At 37.5% G+C, this 26,363-nt stretch overlaps 3 protein-coding genes across 4 annotated transcripts in view; 2 read left to right on the forward strand and 1 right to left on the reverse strand.

Moving 5' to 3' along the window:
• Positions 1 to 26,363, forward strand: part of LOC141443003 (prostasin-like) — a 431,412-nt gene that overhangs the window by 194,397 nt on the left and 210,652 nt on the right. The window lies entirely within an intron of this gene.
• LOC141443013 (phenoloxidase-activating enzyme 1-like) lies at positions 7 to 5,546 on the forward strand. The gene is made up of 3 exons (XM_074108231.1): positions 7 to 33; positions 4,859 to 5,010; positions 5,266 to 5,546. Exons 2-3 carry the CDS (start codon positions 4,876 to 4,878, stop codon positions 5,380 to 5,382), a joined length of 252 nt encoding a protein of 83 aa, XP_073964332.1. The 5' UTR covers positions 7 to 33; positions 4,859 to 4,875; the 3' UTR covers positions 5,383 to 5,546.
• LOC141442998 (uncharacterized) lies at positions 13,925 to 18,336 on the reverse strand. Of its 2 annotated transcripts, XR_012452998.1 has the most exons (4): positions 18,033 to 18,336; positions 16,690 to 17,644; positions 14,744 to 14,869; positions 13,925 to 14,060 (listed from the first exon to the last, which is right to left on the reverse strand). XR_012452998.1 is itself a non-coding variant. In XM_074108211.1 (3 exons), the coding sequence occupies exons 1-2, from the start codon at positions 18,163 to 18,165 to the stop codon at positions 16,698 to 16,700; spliced, it is 1,080 nt and encodes a 359-aa protein (XP_073964312.1). In that variant the 5' UTR covers positions 18,166 to 18,336; the 3' UTR covers positions 14,467 to 14,869; positions 16,690 to 16,697. The 2 variants fall into 2 exon arrangements, 1 of the variants encoding a protein (XP_073964312.1); XM_074108211.1 differs by lacking the exon at positions 13,925 to 14,060 and having other exon boundaries at positions 14,467 to 14,869.

Raw genomic sequence — 26,363 nt, forward strand, 5'->3', positions numbered from 1 at the left:
CTACAGAACCTACCGGCAATAAATCCTGGGATAGTAAGTATAATATTATGTAGTCTTAGATTTTTTAGTAGCATTATTGATCTAACGACTGGTAGATGGACTGATTTGTGGTGTGCAATAATAGTAGATTGTACAGCAAGAACATAAAACGAGCGATTTTACCCGAGACGTAAATATTGCCACCCGAGCCGGTACGGCGATGATAGACACTTCGATAGGAAAATGGGTTTAATGCTCGAGTTTTAAGCAGAGTTTCCACCAATAATGTGCGAGGATGTGTTGCGAGGGCACAGCACATCTCTGGTAGAAACAGCTGAGCGGAGATTACATCAGTCATTTTATAAAGTCCTATTCAACATAGTTATTGTATTTATAGGAACTAAAGGTAAGAAATAAAGCAAAGAAATAGAGTTTAATACTTGTTCATAATGTTATTTTGTTCCTGTAAATACATATTTGGATCTTGCGTAGAGCTTGGCACTCATTTAGATCTCCATTCTTTTTGCGGCGAAGCCCGCAGCCAAGCATAATGTTTGTATTGAACTTGGCTCTCCTTTTTTTACATTTATGTTTTTGGTGGGATATCATTACTTTTTGTTAAGAAAACTAGGCAGGTATTGAGAGTTTATGTTTTTTCTTGCGTTTCCGCTGCGTGGTTTTCTTTTTTTATGCTATTGTATATTACATGTGAATCTTACTCCTACGGTCCTACGTAAGAAATGAAATGACAAACTAACCTAAAAGAGCTACAAACAAATGAGGTTTTGTAAGAAACAATTTACCTAAGTAATATTAAATAACTCGCAAATGCCGTTAAAGTACAATACTCAAAAAGGAATAATTTATATGTGGACTATTCCAGCTGTAACCCAAATAAATTTAGTCGAACGACGCAGCATAAAACGCAATCGCAAACGCGGCATAACGAGGACGCAGGCGCGAATGAGCGCCGCTAAGAGCATACTTTGGTTCGTTCGCATTTTAAGTCGTTTAGCGCTAGCACAGAATATATAATAGTACTGACATACAGAATGGACACGCTCCGCCCCGCACCGGTTCGAGTTACCCCACCCCTCAAGCGCAGATTACAGGAAAACCGCAGGAAAGCAGTCAAGTGCGCGACGCGATGTATGTCGGTCGCACCGTCGCACGGCACTAAGTTCGGGAGCAATAACTTTGCAAAATGGTGATATACTGTTCATTGTATGGGTGTTTGTCAACAGCCAAAGATAAGAAAAGGAGTTTTTTTTTCGATTTCAGATTTAAACAATAAAACTGTGGAAAATCTAAACGTCAGTTACTACATTTGTGATTTACACTTTAAAAATACAGATCGTCTAGCAAAAAAATTAAAACGTGATGCAGTTCCGACTCAAAATTTGCCACAAGATATTCGTCTAGATCGAACAAAATATACTCAAACTGAATATAGTATTTCTCAGCGCATATCAACAATAGAAGATGCTTCACAAACTTCAATTCCGAGTGTTTCAGATTGTTCAACACAGACTACGAAAGATTTGTCTGCCAACACACCACGTAAAAAAAAATTGCTTAGGGAATATAAAACTATTTCCTAAAATTATTTCCTAAAAACCCGAAAATCAGTCATATTCTAATAATTTGTCGCTCGTACAAAGTCACATAATTTTCCGTGAAATCCGCGCGCGGGCACCGGGCGGCGCGGCGCGGGCCAAACGGGCGCGCGCGCCTCTAGTTGGACCTCGCTTGCCCCCGCGTACCTACAAGTGCAAGGCGCGAGCGAGTTCAACCAGCATTCTTACATTAGTCAATACATAAATATATACGTAGCAATAAGACATCGCTATTGCCTTGACCTTGGTATACATACACATTGGACTTTCTTTTAAGGTACAAAGAGTTCAAACTAACAAATTTATACCTTAAATATTATTTATAATTTTCAAAAGAAATCAGAGAAACGAACCTTGGGCACTGATCTTTGTTATTAACCCCCGTAGTTGAGGGGTGTTATAACTTTGACCGCTATGTGTGTCTGTGTGTCTGTCTGTGGCACCGTAGCTCTTAAACGGGTGGACCGATTTGAATGCGGTTTTTTTATTTGAAAGCAGGTTTTCTAGCAATGGTTCTTAGACATGATTTATCAACATCGGTTCAGCCGTTTCCAGATCATCAGCTCTTTTGTTCGCTGCGGTAGGAATCTTAGACGCGTAATGGGTATTCACTTTACTTTCAAATCATATGTGGGGCCTAAAATTTGTAACACCCATGCACGCTATATAACTATACAAGATTATGGAATGCTTGGCCTGATGCTGCAGCCAGGATATACAGAACTTGATAAAACCATAGCAGATATATCGTGTTTGGATTCGTTTTGATCAGTTTTGATTCTACATACAATGCAATGGTGGCAACAGGATGAGCTGATGCTGCAGCCAGGATATCCAGCACACTAGTAGGTACACTCTTTAAAAAATAATAGAACATATGTACTGTTTGGATTTGTTTAGATCAGTATTTGATTCTACATACCTACAATGCAATGGTGGCAACAGGATGAGCTGATGCTGCAGCCAGGATATCCAGCACACTCCAGTATTTAAAAAATAATAACACATAAATTTAGTGTTTGGATTTGTTTTGATCAGTATTTGATTCTACATACAATGCAATGGTGGCAACAGGATGAGCTGATGCTGCAGCTAGGATATTCAGTACACCAGTATACTTTTGATAAAATAATAGCAGATATGTCGTGTTTGATTCCTTTTGATCAGTATTTGATTCTACACACAATGCAATGGTAACAACACGATGAGCTGATGCTGTATCCAGGACATCCAACACACTGGTACATTTTTTTAAATAATATAAGTAACAAAGTTTAAAAAACATGAAATAAAGTACTTAAATTAAAAATTTAAAAACCTCCGGCTCAAAGAACGTCAGTAAAAAAAAAAAGCCCGAAAGAAAACCGCTGACAAAAAAACGCCGCCAAAAAAGATAACCAAAAAGTAAAAAATAATTATGCGTTGCCTAGCTGTTGGCACCGACTTCATCTGCGAAGAATTTGTTTATCACTATCCCGCGTGGACTATGCAGATTTCCCGCAAAATTAGCCTAAGTTAATTTAGCATAAGTACCTACCTAGTAATATTTTTTTTATTTAAGCGTAGTCGGTGTCGGGGGACCGCTAAGGTTAGATAATACTTTAAAAATACAACTTATGTACTTTAGTTTCCTGTTAACCTTAGCGGCCCCCCGACACCGGCTACGTTTACATAAAAAAATATTACTAGGTAATGCTAAATTAACTTGGCTAATTTTCCGGGAAATCTGCATAGTCCCCGCGGGATAGTGATAAATGAATTCTTCGCAGATGAAGTCGCTGCCAACAGCTAGGTAGTGCATAATTTTTTTTTACTTTTTAGTTTGTCTTTTTTGGCGGCGTTTTTTTGTCAGCGGTTTTCTTTCAGGCGTTTTTTTATATTTTTGCTGGCGTTTTTGTGTAGAGATTTTTTAAATTTTTAATTTAAGTACTTTTTTTAGTGACCGTGGACTATTAAATCACTACCATGCAGGTATAAACCAACCGACACGCTAAATTGTAACCAAATCGCTACCGCTTATAATTTTGTACCATTCGTCAGTGCCGCTGATTGGCTGGGGCGACGGTGGACCGACCGCGTCGCTAGAACATAAGCTTGCTGCTGTCAAATGACGTCAGTATAGCGTTTTCTCACTGGAACTAGAACTGAGTGAGTGAGACAACGCTAAACGCATGACAGTTGACAGCGGCAAACTTATAGCGAACGTGTTGTATAAAGTATTTATTTATTCATTGAATCTCATGTATGTACGAGTACTTCACTTGTATACTGTTACTGGTTTAGGCACGAAGAACGTTTGTGGTTATAGTATGACAATCATTTAATTCATCGTTGACAAAGAAGCAGGATGAACATAAATGTAATAAAACAATAAATACCTAAATCGGTATTCGTAAGCGGAGCCTGTTTGTGTGTTGCTCGGGAGCGCTTTTATGTAGATTTACTTCTGTTCTGTGTATAATTATGAGGTGCCGCGCGCCGCCGACGACACACCGTCGGCCGGTTGTTTAGCGCGTATTACAAGTTTTTTGTATGGGGACTCCACTTATTATTTGACTTAACTTTATTTATATACTTCTATTATATAGCAAATATAATAATACATATAATGGGTTAGTTTCAAATATCTTCTTGTAACGGTTTCAACGCTACATTTTTTTTGTATGGGGACCCCCCCCTGTTTTTTAACTTTTTGTTATTTTTATAATTACCGAGCTGGATTTCAAATTTCATCCTTCTGTCAGTCAGTCAGTCAGTGCTAAAATTTACGACTTTTTGACCTTTATATCTTTAGAACCGTTTGAGCTAGCTTCATGAAATTTGGGCTTCTAGATGTCCTTATGTATAATAATTAAACACACATAGTGTGTTTACGTTAAAGAGGTTTTGAGTCATAGAAGCGTCAAAAGTGGCACCACGTGGTTCGTGTAATATTACACTCGGCGCTGGCTAGCCAGTTCCTTTGCTTGAACTTGGCTTGGCACGCTGCCGCGTGTCTAGATAATAATAAATATAAATATTTACAGCACAATGCGATCCTCAGATTTATAAACATTGCAGATTAATAATTTTCAGAATCCCAGGATAAGATTAATGGTGGGAATAATAGTTAAATTGACTCTACCTAATATCGACCATATCGTTAGTTAACACTAGTTATGAATAGACATCGGTATCATATCACCGTTTGATTTTCATGGCAGAGTATGGTTTGTAGCAAAAAAAAAACACTTCTGAAATCACGTAATTGTATTTGTCTCCAGAGTGTTTGGAGTACCAGATGCGGGTGATATACCCGTGCGAGGAGAGTAAGACCCTCATGGGAGACAAGGTCCGCCGCGACTACTGCAGGCACAACGCTGGCGAGCTGATCGCTGGTGGCACCGACGCGAAACTTGACGAGTTTCCTCATATGGTGATTATTACTTAAATATTATTATGCATTACAATATCTTTAAAGTTAATTAACTAAAACAATCCTGTCAATCTTTCAAAGGTTAACTGGAAGAGTTCCCTTTAAGGGACAAGTTCGCTTTTGAACATCTTCTTATCCTGTTTTCTGTTAATTGCATGTGTTTTTAAGTACAATAAAGAGTTTTACAATACAATACAATACATTCACATAGGGTCTCCGGTATAAATATATCTACTTGCTTATTTGCTGTTCCAGGTCCTGCTAGGTTATGGCAGTAACATCAGCTCAGCTGATTGGAACTTCTGTGCGGGGACCCTGATCAGCGACCGATTCATCCTCACAGCTGCAACGTGCACAGCAACACGACTGTGAGTGTTCAGTCTGTAGCATGGTAAACTTAACAAATCTGACAAATCCTCATACATCTCTCATACACCAGATGATCGAAATACTTAGCCCAATGGTTAGAGTACCTTACTACGAAGCTTAAGGTTCCGGGTTCGATCCCCGGTCGGGGCAGATATTTGTATGAAAAATACGAATGTTTAGTTACTTACGTGAATGTTTATAAATTCTATGTTATACATTATGCTATTTTTTTTTTAAACTGTGCCTGATTCAGTCCATCCGTTTGGGAGCTGCGATATATACAGATAGCCTTTGATTGTGTACGAGTACAAGGCCGTTCATGTATTAAGTTGAAATGTTCGGGTTTTTCGGGGGGCCCGACAAGCTCCGTCCAGATTTCTACCACCATTTTTAGGGTTCCGGAGCCAAAATAGAAAAAACGGAACCCTTATAGTTTCGCCATGTCTGTCTGTCTGTCCGTCCGCGGATTTGCTCAGGGACTATCAATGCTAGAAAGCTGGATTTTTGCACGGATATATAAGTAATTTATGACGACGAATTGGTACAATTACAAATACAAAAAAAAATTTTTTAGCGTAACTCCCATTGTAAAGTGGGGGTGTTTTTTTTTCTCATCTAACCCTATAATGTGAGATATCGTTGGGTAGGTCTTTTAAAACCTTTAGGGGTTTGCTGAGACGATTTTTCGATTCAATGAGTTGTTTGCGAGATATTCAACTTTAAAGTGCAAATTTTCATTAAAATAGAGCGTCCCCCCCCCCTCTAAAATCTAAAGCGGTGGGTGGAAAAAATTTAAATTTGAAATGTGGTAAATTGCAGCCTAAGGTATAAAATATACCTAAACTTGGAAGATTCCGTATAAAGTACTAGAAATCGTTAGAAAAATATTACTTCATTTTTTCGTAATGGCTACGGAACCCTATTTTGGGCGTGTCCGACATGCTCTTGGCCGCTTTTTATCGCTAATTCTTACAGCAGGAGATCTTGCTGTAACCAACGCTTATACAAGCTTGGTAACAATATTATGTATTTATATATTAGGCGTCTATGTATAATAAATAACATATGTTTCTACTCGCGTTGTACAATGTGCTACTAACGATATCGCTATCGGTAGTCTAATGAGGTGCATTGTGTGATCGCAACTTTGACATTTCATTGTGAAACGTTTCAAATAGACTATTGCACGTCTCTCCGAGACAGGACATGATGTGCTGATAACTAAACATATACTGATTTAACATCTATGTAAACACTTATGACCTTGCAATAAACATTTTGTTTTTGAATTTGAATTTGAATTTCACAATGTTATTTTTCGCACTGCAAATGGCGGGAATTAAAATTAAAAAAAATTAAAATCGAACCATTCTATTTTATTTTCTAATCTTATTATCATTAAATCGACTTTAAATATCAATTTAAATATGCTTACACATAAACAATTATTAAATAATGAATACTTATCTACATTTATTTACATAACGGTAAATCAATTAATTTTACGGTTATTATTAAAATTAATACTGCAACATTATTTAATTTGGCTATATTCGAAAAAGTTCCCGGGTCCATGAGGTTGTAATTAGTGAAAAAAATACGTTTCAAAATAGCAGGATTTGTTTTGCTTTTGAACGGAGGTCTTGAAAATTAAAAGAAATAAAAGAGTTAATCACTATTTAAACGACTTTTTATCTGTGAGAATGTGTGACTTTGGTGAATTAAGTGATGCAGAAATGATGACGCCGCCAGAAATAAAACAGGCGGCAATGGAAGTGAGCAGTAATTTGCTACCTTTAAAATCGAAAAATTCATTTATATTGTCCGTTATGTAAGTATTCATTATTTATTATTTTTTATGTTTGAGCTTTAAGTCAAAACAGTCAAAGTCAAAGTGATTTATTTGTAAACATTATGTATAACTGATTACAGTGGTGGAAAAGTTTGGCATGCAACATTATGTTTTGCCGATAGGCGTACAATAGTCAAAGATGAAATTAAAATTAAAACTAGGATTAAAATAAAATAATATAGGTACCTACACAAAAAAAGAAATAATTTAAATAAAAGAAAATAAAAGATTTCAAGTTTGTCAACGCTAATAAAAAAATATTTAATTTAAATTGTCTGTAAAAAATGTGAAATTGAATAATAGAAATTAAAAATTTAGAGAGCTTATTCTTAAATTCCTGCAGTGGCAGGAATCTCAAGGCAATAGGTATTCTTCTTATATATAAAAGAAGAAACTGACTGACTGACTGACTGACTTATAGATCAACGCACAGCCCAAACCGCTGGGCCTAGAAACTTGAAATTTGGTACAGGGATTCTTTTTAAGGTGTAACCCCCTTATTCATAAACGACAATCAAACCTATTTTAGTTAAAATGCCGCTAAAATTCGTTTGTCCTTATCTGTCACTTCGACATTTGTATTTGTTAGAAAGGGACAAAGGATTTGTTAGTTAACATAGGCTTGTTAAGTTTTATGAATAAGGGGGTAAGTAAGCACTAAGAAAGGATTTTTAGAAATTCATCCCCTAAGGGGGTGAAATAGGGGGGTGAAGTTTATATGGAATTTTCTTATTTCTGGACTTAGAAGTATGAAAATGGTGTATAAGTTCTTGATTCATACTTATAAGTCCAGAAATGAGGAAATTTCCATACAATTTTTACTCCCATTTTTACCCCTTTAGGGGAGAATAGTATCCATTTCACCTACACAGATAATTTTTGATTGTAATTGAGAACTTATACGCCTATTTTCATACTTCTAAGTCCAGAAATGAGAAAATTTCCATACAAACTTTACCCCCACATTTTACTCGTTTAGGGAGGAATCTTATCCATTTCACCCACGCAGATAATTTTTTCATTGTTGTCGAGAACTTCTATACCTATTTTCATACTTCTAAGTTCAGAAATGAGAAAATCCCATATAAATTTAACCCCCCTATTTTACCCTTTTAGGGGCAAATTTTATCCATTTCACTTACACAGATAATTTTTAATTGTAATCGAAAACTTGTATACCTATTTTCATACTTCTAAGTCCAGAAATGAGAAATTTTCCATACAAATTTGGCCCATACAGTTTCCCCAACTTGAAAACATCTACTGGGATTTAATGTCTTCGGCCATCACGCCATTGCAATCCTTATTTATAGGTAAAATTCTTCTATGTATATACAGTGGTGGCCACGTAATTAAGAACGATTTGAAGTTCCAGATTATTTTTAACTAAATCATGTCATGTGTAGTCGTGGGTCCTTCTTAGAAGTAACTAGTTACGTTATGAAATAGCCACATGAATAGAGCAAACGGGATTTAGAATAAAGAATAAAATTACTGACATTTTTTTTCCAATTTTGTTTTTATTCTCTTTAGTAACAAATTCAAATAGTAATGAAGCTGGACAAATAATTAAGAACGATTTATTGAACGGTTCGAAAGTTTTTTATTTGAAACTTAGATTAACTAAATCACACTAACGTGAAGTTTGTACAGAAAAAAAAGCAATGTAATACATTTTAACTAAAATTAATAGTTAGTAGCATGTCCACGGCTTTTATTACTGCCTTACACCGGCGAGGCATTGAATCTATCAATTTTGACATTTCGCAAGAGAGATAGAGTTCCATTCTTCTAAGAATACGTCATACAGTTCTCTTAAATTGCCACACTGTCGATTTGAAACTTTTTTCTTGACTTCGCACCAAAGATGCTCTATTGCTCTAAGATCGGGGCTGTTGGCTGGCCAATCTAAGACAGAAACTGATTGCGATGTGAGGAATTCCTTAACGGTAAGTATGCTTGGATCATTGTCGTGCTGGAATGTCCAAATAACCGGAAGCACGCCTTCAGCATATGGTAACATTGTTTCTTCCAGTATGTTTTTGTATTGAAATTGATCCATGTTTCCTTCTATCAGCCTAACAGGTCCAACTCCATGTCCAGAAAAACATCCCCAAATTTATACATTTCCCCCGCCATGCTTTAAAGTTACTTTTGTGTACTTTGGGTCGGATGCTTTATTTGGAGGCCGTTTTACATATCGTTTGCCATCAGAACATACCCTATTTATTTTTGTCTCGTCAGAAAAAAGAACGTTTTTCAACTGTCTGACTGTCCAGTTTTCATATCTTCTTGCAAATGCAAGCCGGGCTTGCCTATGACACCGTTTCAACATAGGCACCTTCCTTGCTATCCTTCCGTGCAACTTTTCTTCCACCATACGCATTCGAATACTGCGTGCCGAGATTGCTGAAGGGTTGTTTTCGCCAAAATATTCTTTTCTCAACTCATTAGACCCTTTAAAAGAATTTTGTTTTGCCAAACGAACGATATTTCGATCATCTCGACGAGATGACTTTCTTTGTCTAGGTACACGCGGAACATTTGAAGTAGTTTGATACGTAGCAAAATGCTTTATGGCGTGGAAAACCATAGTTTTTGAACATTGCAGATGATCGGCTATGTGTTTATACGACCAATTCCTGTCGCGAAGTTTAAGTATTACTTTTCTTGTAGATTTATCACAACTTTTATTTTTCCCCGTTGTTTTTATATGAAGCAATCGCCTTTAAGACTTTTACGGCACTAAATGGCGCCAAAATTATTCAAATAATAACTTAAAACCACAAAGCGGCGGTCCGTTCTCTATTTAAATTTGAATAAAAAATAAACTATTCAGCGTTCTTAATTATATGACCAGCCAGTAAGTAGTAATACTAGGTTTAGATGATATATATAAAGTTTATCTATTTATTTTTTAGCCAATTATATGTATAAATGAATTTACCGCTAGTAAGGAAAAGTTTTACGATACCGAGAGAAGTACAAAAATATACATACAGTTAGTAACACTTGTCAGTTTGAAAAAATCTTCTCTATAAAAAATCGTTCTTAATTATATGACCACAACTGTATGTGTGCATGTGTTCATTATGTAACAGTTATTGATAATAAATGATTCTGATTCTGATTTTGAATTAAATCTAATTTGGTACGTAAGTTCCTTCCTATCATTTATTTCGCCGGAGTTTGACCAGTTGCACAATAGATCGTATTCCTATACTCAAACAGAAAACTCAACAAATCTTCCTGAAAGGAATGATATTTACTCTTTAGACCGGATAGTATACATTTTAGCATTTTTTTACAAGTCTTTACCGAGTTTTCTGCCTGGCCGTTGCTGCACGGGTGATAAATAGGCGAGGTCAACTACTCGCTACCATTTACCTTACAAAATGATCTAAATTCGAAAGAATTATTGATCTTTGCATCGTTCTGCCGTGCAGATCTTAAAACGCAGTAAGTGCAAAAATGCTGTTTCGAGAAAAACGCAAAAAACTACTTCAAAGTTCGTTTTTAGGGTTTCGGAGCCAAAATGGCAAAAACGGAACCCTTATAGTTTCGCCATGTCTGTCTGTCTGTCTGTCCGTCCGCGGCTTTGCTCAGGGACTATCAATGCTAGAAATCTGTAATTTTGCACGGATATATGTGAACTATGTCGACAAAATGGTACAATAAAAAAATTCAAAAATATTTTTTTTAGGGTACCTCCCATAGACAATAAAGTGGGGCTGTTTTTTTTTCTCATCCAACCCTATAGTGTGGGGTATCGTTGGATAGGTCTTTTAGGGGTTTGCTAAGACGATTTTTGGATTCAATGAGTTGTTTGCGAGATATTCAACGAAATAGCGTCCCCCCCCCCCTCTAAAACCTAAAGCGGTGGGTGGAAAAAAATTAAAAAATTCAGGATGGTTGTTAGTATATCAAATTTTCAAGGTAAACTATAACGGCTAAAGGGTGTCCGACACGTGGACGTTTTTTTTTGGAATTTCGATTAATCCTGCAAAATGTTGACTTTATCTATAAAATCTGTGCTATTACTGTTGTAATATTTTTACTATAAATCTTTCAGAATACCGAATAATATGCAGTATAAAGCTTGATACTGCAATCATTTATTCGTGTTTGCAGAGTAAAATACGGTATGGTCATAATATTTTGCTGCGTTTTAGTTAGAATGTAGCATTCGTTTGAAGTGCTACGGGTTTTTTTTACTGCTTATTGCAAGAAAGTTTAACGTTAAAATGTATAAAATGACTGAGTCGAAATTGCATTCTCTGCAATATTTTGTAACTGGTATCATTAGGCACCATCATTATGATGAAATAAAACCAGTTTTATAGTTTTTGTTTTGTATAATAATGAAATTGTTTGGGATCTGAACTTGGCAAAACCCCCGCGACATTTTCATTTCAAAATATAATATCTTAAAAACGGCTGAAACGATTTTGATGAAACATGTCTAGGAACCATCGCTAGAAAACCTGCTTTCAAATAAAAAAAACAGCATTTAAATAGGTTTAACCGTTTAAGAGCTACGGTGCCACAGATAGACGCACAGACACGGACACACAGACACACAGATACACAGACACACATAGCGGTCAACATTAATGGCCGCTTGCACCATATCATAAAATTGAAGACCTTTGATATAATTTTCGACCGTACATAAGTGTATGTCTATCGGAGCGTCTGGCCAATAGAAATTAAGTTTGTCTTCAATATTGTGATAATATATTATTATTAATCTGATAGACTTAGGTATGTACGGTGGAAATTTATGATATGCAATAGAGTGTACGGTTAGTGACACCAGGGTTAAGGGGCTTGGCTTTTCCTTGGATCTGATAACTTTTTACAGCGAAAGTTTGCCGTTTGGGAAGTATACAACATTAATATAACTTAACTACTTTCAAAGCAGCCCTACACCCCCTTAAAAGGGGTTGGAGAATAAAAGTTATGTATTTTATGAATTATTCCGCTCTTTGTACCTATCTAAATCATACACTTTCAAACAGAATTTTAGCTTTCTAAGACATGTTATTTTACTACTTCTGTATACAGACTTGCACCCCCTGTATAGGGGTGGGAGGGAAAAGTTTCAGATTTCTTAATTTTTTTTATTCTTTGCATGTAAATACAAATGTATTTTGTTTTTTATTCATTGACATTGAGAAGTATTCTAGATTTTTGACGAGTGTCAAAATTGACGTATTTTGGGTATCAATAACTACTAAAGTATTAAACGTAGATCAACGAAACTTGGTGTGTTTAATAACACCCTAGCCACATCTTTTGCTGTAAATTTGGGCTCTCTGGTGTTAACTAGGACGATGTTATGAGGGTTTGAAAATACGACGAACATTCACAGAACTCATCATAAGTGAAAAATACAGTAGTGTACGGTAAAGGTACTATCCTCTGTGAAAATCGCAGTACAAAGTTAAAAAAAAAACATTAATTTACAAACTAAAACGCAATATATTGCAGCCCGAAATTGGAAAATAAATATTTCAGTTTTGATATAAGGGCGCTCGTCGAAGTACCTCTGTCCATAAATATACAATCCAGCCATTAGTTAAACCAGACGAGTATATGAAAATAAACCCTTGTGCGTATTATTGTAACAAACGCTGTGACGATTCGTTTAGTTTAAATTGATTATACGCAATGCTCAAATTAAGCTTAGTAGGTATACTGCAAACCCCCTAATTACGAAAACACCTCTTCAATTCTAGGTAAAGGGTACGAGTATTTATCTATTTTAAGGTCTTTATTTAAGGTACAAGAAAAATCGCCGGCAATTTTCAATTTTCCGTTTTCCTTTAGCACTGGTACTATAGGTGTGGCATACTCGGAAAAATTAAATGGCACTAAAATACCGAATTTAACTAAGTAGTCTGTCTATCTCTGCACTAACTTTTTCTTTTAAAGCAAAAGGTACCTGTCGTGACTTAAAAAACTTAGGCTTGGCTCGGCGTTGAGATTTCGTTCCACTTCGAATTTGTTAAAACAACCTAATTCATCTTTCCAAATGTCTGGATATTAGATGATCAAACGAACTTAACAAGTGAAGTTCGATCGCTATTATATGAGTCGCTTCATTCGAAGATATATTGATTTAAACAGGTAGTCCCTTAAACCTACAGGCAACTTGCACGTCTTTAAAGTATCTCAATAGTAAAAAAAAAAAACAGAGCTTCCGGTGTCTGCTCACTTTGGCCGGATCACCGGGACAGACTTCATTTTTTCAGAGAGTCAAAACTTTCTTTATGGGAGTAGAATAGTGAATACCAAGGGAGGGAGGGTGATTTGTATATCTTCGAATGAAGCGACTCATATAATAGCGATCGAACTTCACTTGTTAAGTTCGTTTGATCATCTATTATATTTCGTCGCTTCATTCTTCGATATATTGATTTAAACAGGTAGATATTTAGAGAAGAAAGTTTTGTACTTAAATAAATCATAAACCTCGATTTAATCGTTTCATTTATTTAATTAATCTAAACTTAATGGTTTAACATAACTAATTAATCAACTTAAATTTAAATCAGCCGCTAACTGAATATTTTTTACAATTCTTATTAAATTCTAATGTTGAAATGTCTAATCTTAATTAGTTTCGGTAGTTGACAAGCAAACCGATCTGGCGAAGCAATTTTCGTCTACTACGGATCTATTGTAGAATTTCGCGAACGCGTTTGACGTACTGGTCCATCCCGCAGCCTTGCGAATGACGTCAAGGCTAGCGCCGGCGGCCCGGGCGCGGGAGGTGGCGGCGTGTCGCGTGCTGTGCGCGCTGAACACGCTCACGTCTACGCCGCTGTCCAATAACACTTGTTTAATCCACCGACTGATGGTTTGGCTCGTAGCAGCTTTGTGTGGTTGTTTGTGGGTCAATATAAGAGCACCTCGTCTATCGGACCTTAAATTTTCTGTTACGAAAATGTAATCCCTAAGGACCGTAGCGGGACATATACGCGGGTTTTCATGAAAATACGGCAAATACAGAATGGGTTGATCTCGGCCTGGGGCAGAAGTTTTAATTATGTCAGTAATTAATATTTTTATTCCAGTGGGCGTTTCTAATATGTTTTCTAATTGTATTAGTGAAAAAGTTTGAACCCTATGGCCCGAACACAGAGCTAACAAAATAACTAGCTTTTTAGTTATTCTCTCAATAGATAGCTCTGCGTTCGGGTACCACGAGGACACGTGGTTTAGGACTAGTTGTGGGTCCCACGTTTGTGAATATTTTGGTTTATTAGGTCTTAGCTTATAAGCGCCTTTGAGAAGACGTTTTATACAGTCACTGGAACCGACTTCATTACCAAGAAGTAGGGACAACGCCGAACGATGATTATTTAAGGTGCCGTAGGAACAACCCTTTCTGAATTGTTCTGTCAAGAAAGACAGTACTGAAGGAACCGAGAGTTCGTAATGATTTAAGTTATTGATCGAGCAAAATTCCCACCAAAGCTTTAAGGATACGTTGTATTGCTTTACCGTGTTATTGGACAACGACGCGACCATAAGATCCAGCGCCTCTAGCGGTGAACCACGCCGGACGAACGCCGCCCGCACAGCCTCGCGGCAGCCAGGGTAAGGCTCGCGTGTAGGGGGTGGCATTCCCTGTAATGTGACCGCAATAAATATTTACTAGGGTTAAAGAAAATTATATCGGACACTAGTAACTTTTGAAGAAGAGGAAACCATGGCTGGGATGGCCAGTATGGAAAAACCAGGATCCCGTTTGCTTTGTCATCTATGATTTTCCTTAAACATCTTAATATAAGAGAAAAAGGTGGAAACGCATAAAAGTATCTGGAATTCCAGTTAATTGTAAACGCGTCTACAGCGATAGCGTCGGGGTCCTGTCTCCAAGACACGAAAATCTCACACTTGGCAGTGGTGCGAGAAGCGAATAGGTCGATTTCAGGGGTACCAAACTCTCTTACAATTGATTGGAAGACCGGGTTAGATAGTACCCATTCAGTATCGGGATTTATTTTCCTCGATTCGGCATCAGCACAGTTGCTCTTAGTGTTAACGTAAGATGCGAATATCCAGATATTTCGTTCTTCGCACCACTGCCATATGGAACGAGATAAATCGTTTAAGTGGGGAAATTGTATTCCCCCCATGCGGTTGACGTAACTAATTGCCGTAGTATTGTCAACGCGCAATAAAATGGCACAGTTAGTTAAATTTTGTACGAAACTTTTTAAACCCAAAAAGACTGCCAGTAACTCTAAATAGTTGATATGGTGTTCTTTTTCTGCGTCCTTCCACTTGCCGTTTACTTTGTTGTCTTGGCACACCGCGCCCCAGCCTGTCCTTGAGGCGTCAGTGTAGATTTCTAATTTGAAAATTTCATTTCTCATGGAATTGGTTGCTGTATGAATATTTGCTAACCACCAATGTAAATCGTTTAGGATAACACTAGGCAGGTTAATTTTTGCCTCGTAATTATCGTTATTTCGTTGCAAAGCGGCAAATTTTTGTCGTTCAAGAATTTTCGTGTACAGCCAACCATACTTGACGGCAGGGCAGGCCGCAATCAGAACACCTATCAGCTGGGCAAATTCCCGAATAGTGCATCGCGGGAGATTTGAAAATTTGTGTAACATTTGGGAGATTTTATTGCGTTTTTCATACGGCAAAGACATAGACAATGTTTGTGTGTCTAAATTAAAACCTAAATATTTACATTGTTTCTGAGGTATCAATGAACTTTTATCGAAATTAACTACGAAACCTAGGGATTGTAGCAGACTTATAGTGTTGTTTACATTATTTAAACAATCGACGTAATCATCTCCTATACAGAGGATATCATCTAAATATATAACGGACTTAAAGCCTCGACTTCTTAAGTTAGCCATAACCTCCTTCATTATTTTCGTAAATACCCAAGGTGCTACTGACAAGCCGTATGGCATAGCGTTAAATTCGTACGTATCAATTCTACTTGAATCGGTAGCTTGAAACTGAAAACGAAGGTATTTTCGGACAGTAACATCTATGGGTATAAGTAGGTAGGCCTCTTTTAGGTCGATGGTAGCTAGAAAACTCTCTTTTGTTATTAATTTACAAGCTGTTCGACAGTCTTCCATCTTGAAATGTAATTTAGAAATGGATTTGTTGAGGTTTTTTAGGTTGAGAATAAACCGTTTTTCGCCGTTAGGTTTGGGTGCTAAGAATATACTAGATATGTATTGATCCATAGATGGCGTGCATCGCGAGATCGCTCCTAAATTTAATAATTTATTTATTGCAATGAGCATATCGTGACTTTCGTCTCGGGTCCAGTTAGTGTGAGGTACCCTTGATTGCTCCACGGTTTTAGAGAAAGGAATGGTATATCCATCTTTAACCCAGCGTAGAACACAAGTATTTTGAGTTATGTTTACCCAGTTGTTGTAGAAAAAACTAATTCTACATGCATGTACCTTGGTCATTATTTCGGTGGGGGTCGCGGCTTGTACTGGGGGGGCGGCCTCGCTGGAGCTGGCGTCGGGTTGTAGGCGCGCTGGGTCTGCGACACCTTCTTGTAGCTGCCTCGTCCACCTCGGCTCGATTGGTAGCGAGGTGGACCCCTCCAGTTTCCCTGGGGGGTCGAACGTGTCGTGGTTGGTTGAGAAGCTACGGAAGTAGTCTTGTAATTTGTTGTGTTTTTCTTTATTTGAAGACCTTGTCTCGTTATAACTTGGCTAGCTTTGATTTTTTCCGACAATGAATTGCCAAATAAAGTCTCGTCGCGTTCCGCGTCCTGGATTACGTGATGGAAATTTTTCTCTAGGCTGGGTGTTATCAATTTGATCCTGTCCTTAGTCCAGGAGTGATGGAGGTCTGTCAAAACTCGACAAGCGTCGCTTAAATGTTTCAAAGCCTGTGCTTTATTGTTGTTGCTAAGGAGTATCTCCATGCCTCGGTTAATCGCGGTTACCCCCGCACCGAGCTGCTGTTGAAAACCATTTAATTTTTTGTCACGACCTCTAACGACCTCAGAAACGGCAGCGGATATTTCTGCATTTAGTTTGGGTGCCTGCAGGAGCTTGCAGTTGTCGGGTATTAAGTAGTGTCTGAGTAAGTTATCTATATTGTCCTTGGCGAGTCCTTTTCTCAAAACAGGTAGCCATAACTTTGCTAGGCTTTCGTGTATTGCCTGACCGTACTCTGGCGTGTCAGAGGTCGACTCGCCTAAAGCTTGGAGTAGCTCCGGGTCTAAGCCCACTTCCTCAGCGGAAACTGCTTCTTTAGAAATCGACGGTTGCGGTTCTGGGTCGATTACGACTTCCGAACGGTTCACTTCCGGGTCTAGGACTGGCGGCTGCTGTGTATGTTCACCAGTAAGCTGGGCATCATCTTGATGGTCGTCGGTGACTGCTTGCTCATTAACCGCATCTAAAAAGCAAAGCGAAAGTTATTTTTTTTTTCTTTTTATAATTATAAAGAAAAGAAAAAATGTAGGGTAGATTAGCATTGCATGATAAATGGTAACTTCGTTAAATAACGATTTCCTGCATGGATTTTTGCATATGTGTAGTTGCGGGTAGCTCGCAGCTACCCGAGTAATTGCAATTGACTCGTAGTCAATTGTAATTTTAATGCGGAATAATGAGCTACTTAGCTATGTACTGTGATTAGCTCGCAGCTAAGCACATAGAATTGACTCGCAGTCAATCCTAAATTGTACATAATTTTGCTAAGTATATAAATTTAAAGAAAAGAAATGTTCAATGAGCAGTTCTTGGTAAAAATAAGATTCAAGCCACAAAGTAGAATAATTTACCTTGATTGTTTGCTTCGCTGGAGTCCGAGCATGACGATATGAACCGTACTCTCTTACGAGTACGTTTGTTTTCTAACTTTCTTATTTTTGAATTTAATTTTTCAATCTTCTCTTCAATACTGCGCTTCGGCATGTTGAAGAGCGAGTGTGCGCGTTGCCTGCACGAAAAGGAATGAAGTCTGTCCCGGTGATCCGGCCAAAGTGAGCAGACACCGGAAGCTCTGTTTTTTTTTTTTTTACTATTGAGATACTTTAAAGACGTGCAAGTTGCCTGTAGGTTTAAGGGACTACCTGTTTAAATCAATATATCGAAGAATGAAGCGACGAAATATAATTATTTAAAAGATATCGGATCACTGTTACATTTTTACCGACAGACGTGATTTTATGGTTGGCGGAAGATATATATAACTTAAATTTGGTCATAAATCACGTCCTAATAGAGGGGGCACCGTTAACAATGACATAAAATCTCATAATTTTCTGTTAGATTTTTATAGGAACTTAGCTCAAACTAGTGATTGGTGCCAGTATAAAAAACACATCTTTAAATCACTTAATCAGGGCAAATGAATAAAATTTTTGTTATACATAACCTCGGACATAACTGAGACGCCAGAACCAGTATCTAATTCCATAGAGGCATCTATGCCGTTAATATCTACCGATAATTTAAAAGGTTAACAATTTAAAAGATTGTAATAAAAATGGAATTAAAAAAAAATTACAAGTAATATATTTATTTGCAGTGTTATATCTTCAACCGATTGAGCTGAAATTTAACACGCATGTATAAATCCGATGACAATGCAATATTATTATGACATGGAGTTGAACTGATGATAAAGCTAGCGGGTGACCATAGGAACTGATAAACAACACGACCGCATCGAGTTTGAACTCGTTTGGTTCGTCTTGACGAGTACTTTGGTAACCAGATAAAGTACCTACAGTCAGCAAAAAAAAAACTTATATTAGAAGAATTATAAGATTTTTTTTACTGAACTGTTTACGAAACCCTTCATGTACGAGTCTGACTCGCACTTGACCATTTTTAACCCCCGACGCAAAAGGAGGGGTGTTCTAAGTTTGACCGCTATGTGTGTCTGTGTGTCTGTCTGTGGCACCGTAGCTCTTAAACGGGTGGACCGTTTTGAATGCGGTTTTTTTATTATTTGAAAGCAGGTTTTCCAGCGATGGATCTTAGACATGTTTTATCAAAATCGGTTCAGCCGTTTCAAGATCATCAGCTCTTTTGTTCGCGGCGGTAGGAATCTCGTGACGCATAATGGGTATTTACTTTACTTTCAAACATATTTGTGACCTAAAATTTAAAACACCCATATATGCTATACGAGGGCTGTTTGATAAGTACCCGTTTTCTAAATATATTAATATCACAGGCCGAATATAAGTATATCATTTTTTTTAAAATCTCATTTTGTTTTATAAGCCATACATCTTATGATTAAGTCGGCTTAAAAATATTAACAATGTTACTTAAACTTTAGGTGTTACTTTAAAAATTGGGATTAGTACTTATGGAGTATTTTTATAATATTCAAATCTTAGGTTCAATGAGTGTGTAATGAAATTTAAAAATGTACCACTGTGTTTGGTTGTGAACCCTGAGCTTAAGATTTGATGGAAGAAGAAGATGAGATCCCCCGCAGAGCACCAGTTTCTTTTAAAAGGTCCAACCTAGGTTGTTCGTTGATTTTACACTCTAGAATTAAGTGGAGGAGGTCCTCTTCTCTCTCACATTGTGTACAGTTTGGATCGTCTCTTTTTTTCATGATGTGGTTGAATATTGAGTGGGATGTGATAAGTTCGGGTTCGGAAGCAAATAACTAACTCTTTTCTGTTGAGATTTCGTGAGGCAAACCAAGGTACGCGTGGTGGTTCGTCTACAATGGTCCTGTACCAGATGCCTTTGTTTTGAGAGCACTCATTGAAATAGGATTTAAATTTGATGTAATTGTCGGTTTTCACTTTTGGGAGATGATCGGTATAGTGCGGTACCGTGTCGAGAGGTATGCTATTCTGTAGGGCCTCGGATGCGAGTGAGTCTGCTACCTCGTTACCCTTGACGCCCACGTGTGAAGGGATCCATTGTAGACGAACTTCAACCCCGTTACGTATCAATCTCTGGATACATTTAATTATGAGGTAAGCTTCGTAGCTACCGACACTAGCGCCCTTAGCACAACCCAACAAATGTTGTAGACTGCTCTTCGAGTCTGTAAAGATTACAATTTTATGGTATGGTGTCGATTCTAAGTAATGTACTGCTTCATTAATTGCTGTCAGTTCGACTCCCATTATGGGTATACATGAATTTTCAATAAGAAATTTGGCCCCAAAATCCGCAGCTTCATCGAAAAAAGCGCAACTGGAACCGTGCTTTGTTTTAGACCCGTCAGTGTATATTTGGATGTGGTCTAAGAACTGCACTTTTATCATATTTTCGCAACGCTGTTTTAGATCGTGAGTGGGTAGTTGAGCTTTAGGTTCATTAATAGTGTCCACTTTATGCATTATGATTTTATCCCAAGGAGTGTTTTAATGTCACGGGAAAGCAAAAATTGGGGCAAAATCTCAAACTGTGACATACGAAGATTGGAATACTTTCTGAAACTCTCAAGCAAAAGTGGAAATTGGTTTTTGCGCCAATATCTTGCGCCTGAATTTAATGTGTTGTCTAATGATTCTAATTGTTTTCTCAAATAATCAGATGTTCTAGAAGAAAGTTTCAGGAAGTATTTGTCGCTTAAATAGGTTCTTCTAAGATTTAAGGGTAGAATACAAAGCTCGCTTTCCATTGCAAAAATTGGGGTGTCGCGAATAAAACTCCACAAAGACGAAGGCATTGGTTTTGAATTACGTCCAACCTCTGGAGGAGCCTAGTGTTGGCGTTGCCGAAAATGATACATCCGTAATCAAGTCGAGATCGCACCAATGCTATATAAAGTCTTCTTAATTGAATTGGATGGACGCCCCACTTTGAACCACTTATAGAGCTAATGATATTAACATATGAAATACATTTTTGGGCAGCTTCTAAAACATGTCGGGTCCAGTTCAGGCGGCTGTCCACCCAAACACCCAAAAACTTTATACAATTTATAACCTCGATTTCAGTGTTATTTATTCGTATACTAATAAAAGGCACTTTGTATTTTCTAGTGAAAATGCAGAGTTTAGTCTTTGGGAGAGAGATTTCTAATCCGATTTCCTCTAACATTGATATTTATTGATGTTAAGACTTGATTGAACGGTGCTAACACAAAAATCAATGCTTTGATTAATACAGTACAAAGCAAAGTCGTCTGCATATTGTGAGACCTTAACTGTCTTAACAAGTGTGTTGCATAATTTAATTGTAACTATATTAAACAAAATAGGTGACATTGGGTCACCTTGAGCTAAACCCTGTCTACATATTCTTGTTATTTCCCTACCATCCCGCAGCCTATATACCAAAAATCTTTCTTTTAAAAATTCTCTAATATATCTACATAGGAGCGGATCCACATCAAATTGAACTAAAGTTGTTATAAGAGGTTCGATTGCCACATTGTTATAAGCGTTGCTTATGTCTCCGTAAGCGCATAAAACATATTCTTTGTTTATAAACGCAGTTTCTGTGTCTACAATAAACCTACTAAGATTGTTCTGACATGAAAGTCCACGACGGAACCCCAAAGTACTATCATTGAATAATTTGTTGCTTTCGAAATGATATTCAAGGCGACGAGTTATCATTAAATTAAAAATCTTACAAAGGCAGTTAATAAGTGAGATAGGACGATACTTAGGAGTGTTAGTATTTCTTTTTGGTATGGCAATAAGTTTGATTCTACGCCATTGCTCTGGTATCTCACCTTTTTTATAAATTGTGTTGTATATGTGCAGGAGGTATTCTTTTGCATTATCCGGTAAATGGTTAATCATAGAATAAGTAATATTATCTAAGCCTGCCGAAGTATCTACTCTTTTAAGAATTAGCTCAAGTTCTGAAAGTGTAAAAAATTGAGAGTTGGAATCATTAGTATTGAAATCTAGGGGCTGTAAGGAAACACTATCAGGAGTGAGTTCTGTTACAAAGGAGACTGCGGTACTTTCTTGTAAATAGTCTTTGGGACTGCGGTAACCTTTAAGCCATCTGAGTTTCCTCCAGACCTCACTGCTAGGTGTATTGCAGTCTATGCTGTCACAAAACTGTTGCCAGGAATTCCTTTTCGTAAGTTTTATTAATTTTCGAGCAATAACTACTTTTTCTCTGTAAGTTAAGTAATTTTCAATCGTGCGTGATTTCCTAAAGTGTTTAAGAGCTAATCTTCGTTCCGCCACTGCCTTCGATAGATCAGGGTTCCACCAAGGTTTTGGCTTGAATTTTTTAGGGTTAATACTGTTTTTAATATAAGGGATGTTTTTGTTAGCACTTTCCTCAATTATCTCTATGAGTTTATCGTAGTTACTTTGTACATTGTCTCCGAAATCTAATCCCTCACATGCAGATTTTATATGTTGTGTATATTCTATCCAGTTGGCCTTTTTGATGTTTCTTTTCAATTCAGGGCTAATTTGAGTATTGTCTAACGTTTTAATAGAGATAATAAGGTGATCACTGCCAAAAGATTCGTTAGTGACGTTCCAATCAAAGTCGAGTGAAAGATCAGCGCTACAAAAAGAAATGTCAGGTGATGTGCACACTACACTATCATTTAGCTTAGCGCAACGGGTAAAGTCTCCATTGTTAAGAAAAACGTAGTTATGTTTTAAGCTAATGTCTGATAAAAGTCTACCCCGTGTGTCAGTTGTGTATGACCACGCCGTGTGATGAGCATTAAAATCGCCGACTATTAGAGTTTTCTCAGAAAAGTGGCTGAAAAGCTCTTGGTAGTCCCTGACGCTTACTGCGACATTTGAGGGAGAATAGGCACCTATGATATGCTGAAGCTTATTGCTATTAAGGACTTCAAGGCACAACAAATCAATATTATCATTATTTCTTGGAAGAATTTTGAGAGTACAATTTATAGACTGGTGGACCAGGATAGCTAAACCTCCATATCCATCTGCTCGATCCTTTCTAAAAACAGAGTAACCTGTTAAATTAATTTGGTTATCGCATTTCAGCCAAGTTTCGGAAAGAAAGCATATGTGTATTTTTTCATTATGTAGATATGAATCCAAGTCACTTAATTTTGGTATTAGGCTTTGACAGTTCCATTGAATAATATTAAGCTTGAAACTTTTAACCAAATCCATTAAATATAAATATATAGATAAATAAAAAAGGAATATATAGATAAATATAAAATATATACATATACCTATATGTACTTACCCAAAAGAAACTTACTTATTTGTTTGAAGGTTTTCCTTACGAGACAAGAGCTTTAGTTTACTTACAATACGTGAGAGTCTGTTCTTAACGCTACGACATGAGATGTTAGGTATCAAGTCAGTAAACATTCAATCAGGGCATCAATTTCTTCTGTGTAACTGTAAGTGATTTCCGATATGTCCTTAACTCCATATGTGCGTCTGAGATATTCTTTAACTTGTTTTCCAGATAGTGGGTACGCTTTACAGGAATCGGTTATAAAGTTATCCAGGTGGACCCAATTAATTGAATCTAGATCACTATGCGGCGTTTTCTTAGTTTCTTTCCATTCTTGGATTTGTAAACCTCGTCTGAGCTGGACTGGGAAAAGTTATCAAAGTCGTCATCACTGTTTTCGTTGTTAGGCATGTAAGGCATACGATCTTCTTTTGTTGTTTCGGACTCCACGAAATCAGTAGTAGTCGAAGATTCAGTGGGTGGATGCGGCCGCTTGAATGTTTACGTCTCCATAGGCTCCTGTGTTTTTTGGTTCAAATCATTCATGTCGTTGGTGTTTTCTGGGCATTTAGATGCTACGTGACCGTCTTTTTACATATGAAACAAGTCATTGTATCCGATGAAAATAAATCCAGTAATTCGTTTCTTCAAAATCAATAGATATCTTTTCTGGGAGTCGGGTGAAATCCTCAGGAGTTACGTAAACTTGTCTTCGGAAACTTAGAATTTTATTGAAGCCCGTTTCATTGAGACCAGCACGCAAGAAAGAGATGGGTGACAACGGCGTGATATGCATTTCTCTCAGTTTTTTTCTATTTCGGTGTGCGGTATAATGGGACACACGTTAGATATAATGATACGTTTGTTTCTGCTGATCAGCGGTCGGATGGGTAGTTTTTGATTTTGAATTGTGACATACTTTTTATTTTCAATTATCTCATCAGCTATAAACTTCGAAGAAACGTAGATACAAATTCTATTGTTTGATATTCTTGACAAAAAGCGGATATGGGATGGGTCGATTATTTTTCCTAAAGCTTGAGCATAATCTTTGATTTGTACGTTTTCTAAGGCGTCGATGATGATTGCTTGGTCCTTTTTAGGGAACGTGGTGATTTGTGCCACAGTAGCATAACTGGGGCTATTGTCTAACGTTTAGGAGTTCATTTTGTTCCTGTAGTCAGAAACGATCGTAAAGTTGCGATATAGTCACTTACTAGAGAATCAAGAAGTCCGATTCCATCATTAGGCACTTTACACAATGAGGGTAGAAATTAAACTCGTGAAAATATAGTTCACTAGCGCGCGCAAGTAACGACCGATCTCGGTGACAGCTCAACGCGGTGTGTATAAGTATACCATCTTTTTAAGCCATTTTTCAAAGGTGGGAAATTTTTTAAAAAATGGCATTCTTTTGTTTTTTTTTTCTCATTTGACAGCGATTTAGCGAAAGCGTGAACTTAAAATTGTTAAAATGGAGAAAGAACAGTATCGGTCTGTAATTAGATTTTTGTTTTTAGAAGGAAAAACATGTGATGAAATAAAAGTAAGAATGCAAGCGGTTTACCATGAATGTGCTCCTTCTATGACACAACCGTCAGATATTGGTATAACGAGTTTAAGCGGGGGAGAACAACCGTCTTTGATGAGGATCGCCCAGGCCGGCCAATTGAGGTGACTACAGACGATGTGGTTAAGAAAATTGATAATATGGTTTTAGCCGACCGTCAAATTAAACTTCGAGAATTTATTGATGCTGTAAACATTTCAATCGAGAGGGTACAACACATATTAGAAGAAAAATTGGGTATGAAGAAAGTATCGGCGAGGTGGGTGCCGCGTTTACTCACGGAGGAGCAAAAACGGAACCGACTGACTACTTCGGAGCAGTGTTTGTTCGTTTCAAACGTAACCCGAAGGAGTTTCTGCGTCGTTTCGTGACGTGGACGAAACGTGGGTCACCTCTACACCCCGCGAATATGAAGAGCAGCAGCAGTGGTTACGGGTGAACCTGCTCCAAAGGAAGCAAAATCGTCCCATCGGCTGGAAAGGTCATGGCGACTGTTTTTTGGAATTCGCAGGGTATTATACATATTGACTACTTAGAAAAGGGGAAAACGATAACAGGGCAGTAGAGATGGGTAAATCCGGATCTGAAGATTCAAAAGAGTCAGATCCTCAAGCGGATCCGAATCCCTTAATGACTCCTTTCAAATCTTATCGACTCCGGAGTTACTAACTCCGACCAAGTCCGGCCGGATCGAGCTGCTCGTGATCGCCGTCACACTCACTCGCTCCGCTTTCACTCTCGGCTTGGATCGGATCAGATCGGATCTTATTACGTTTGGTCGGGTGCTGAGTGAGCCGGTACCTACGTCGGTACTCGGACGGACTTTCCAAAATCATATTTTTTGGATGGTTTAACCTGTCCTCTCCCAGAGGCACAAATTTGTGCCCAAATTCCTTTGATCCTGTTATCCTAGGAGATGACAGATTAATGAAGCTTGAGTATAGGTGGAACAAATGTATAGAGTTAAAAGGTGACTAAGTAGAAAAATAAATGCATACATACATACAATAAAAATGCGTTTTCTTTCCATAACCGGGTACTTTTCAAACAGCCCTCGTATAACTATGCAAGATTATGAAATTCACGGCCTGATGGTGCAGCCAGGATATCCAGAACACCAGTATACTCTTGATAAAACCATAGCAGATTTATCGTGTTTGGATCGTTTCGATCAGATATTTGATTCTACATTACAAATGCAATGGTGGCAAAGCAGCATGAGCTGATGCTGCATCCAGGATATCCAGCACACTAGTATACTCTTGAAAAAATAATAGCAGCAGATAGGTCGTGTTTGATTCCTTTTGATCACCGTTTGATTTCTACATTCAATGCACCAGTGGCAACACGATGAGGTTATGCTGCAATCCAAGGAATATCCAGATCGCACTAATACACTTTATAAAAAATA

The sequence above is a fragment of the Choristoneura fumiferana genome, chromosome 26 (assembly GCF_025370935.1).
Source record: "Choristoneura fumiferana chromosome 26, NRCan_CFum_1, whole genome shotgun sequence".
NCBI lineage: Eukaryota > Metazoa > Arthropoda > Insecta > Lepidoptera > Tortricidae > Choristoneura > Choristoneura fumiferana.

Coding starts and splice junctions, on each gene's coding strand:
- LOC141443013 (XM_074108231.1), top strand. CDS start 4,876: ATGCGGGTGATATACCCGTGCGAGGAGAGTAAGACCCTCATGGGAGAC. Junction 5,011..5,265: donor TTGACGAGTTTCCTCATATG/GTGATTATTACT, acceptor TTGCTGTTCCAG/GTCCTGCTAGGTTATGGCAG.
- LOC141442998 (XM_074108211.1), bottom strand. CDS start 18,165: ATGCCGAAGCGCAGTATTGAAGAGAAGATTGAAAAATTAAATTCAAAA. Junction 17,645..18,032: donor CAGCGAAGCAAACAATCAAG/GTAAATTATTCT, acceptor TTTGCTTTTTAG/ATGCGGTTAATGAGCAAGCA.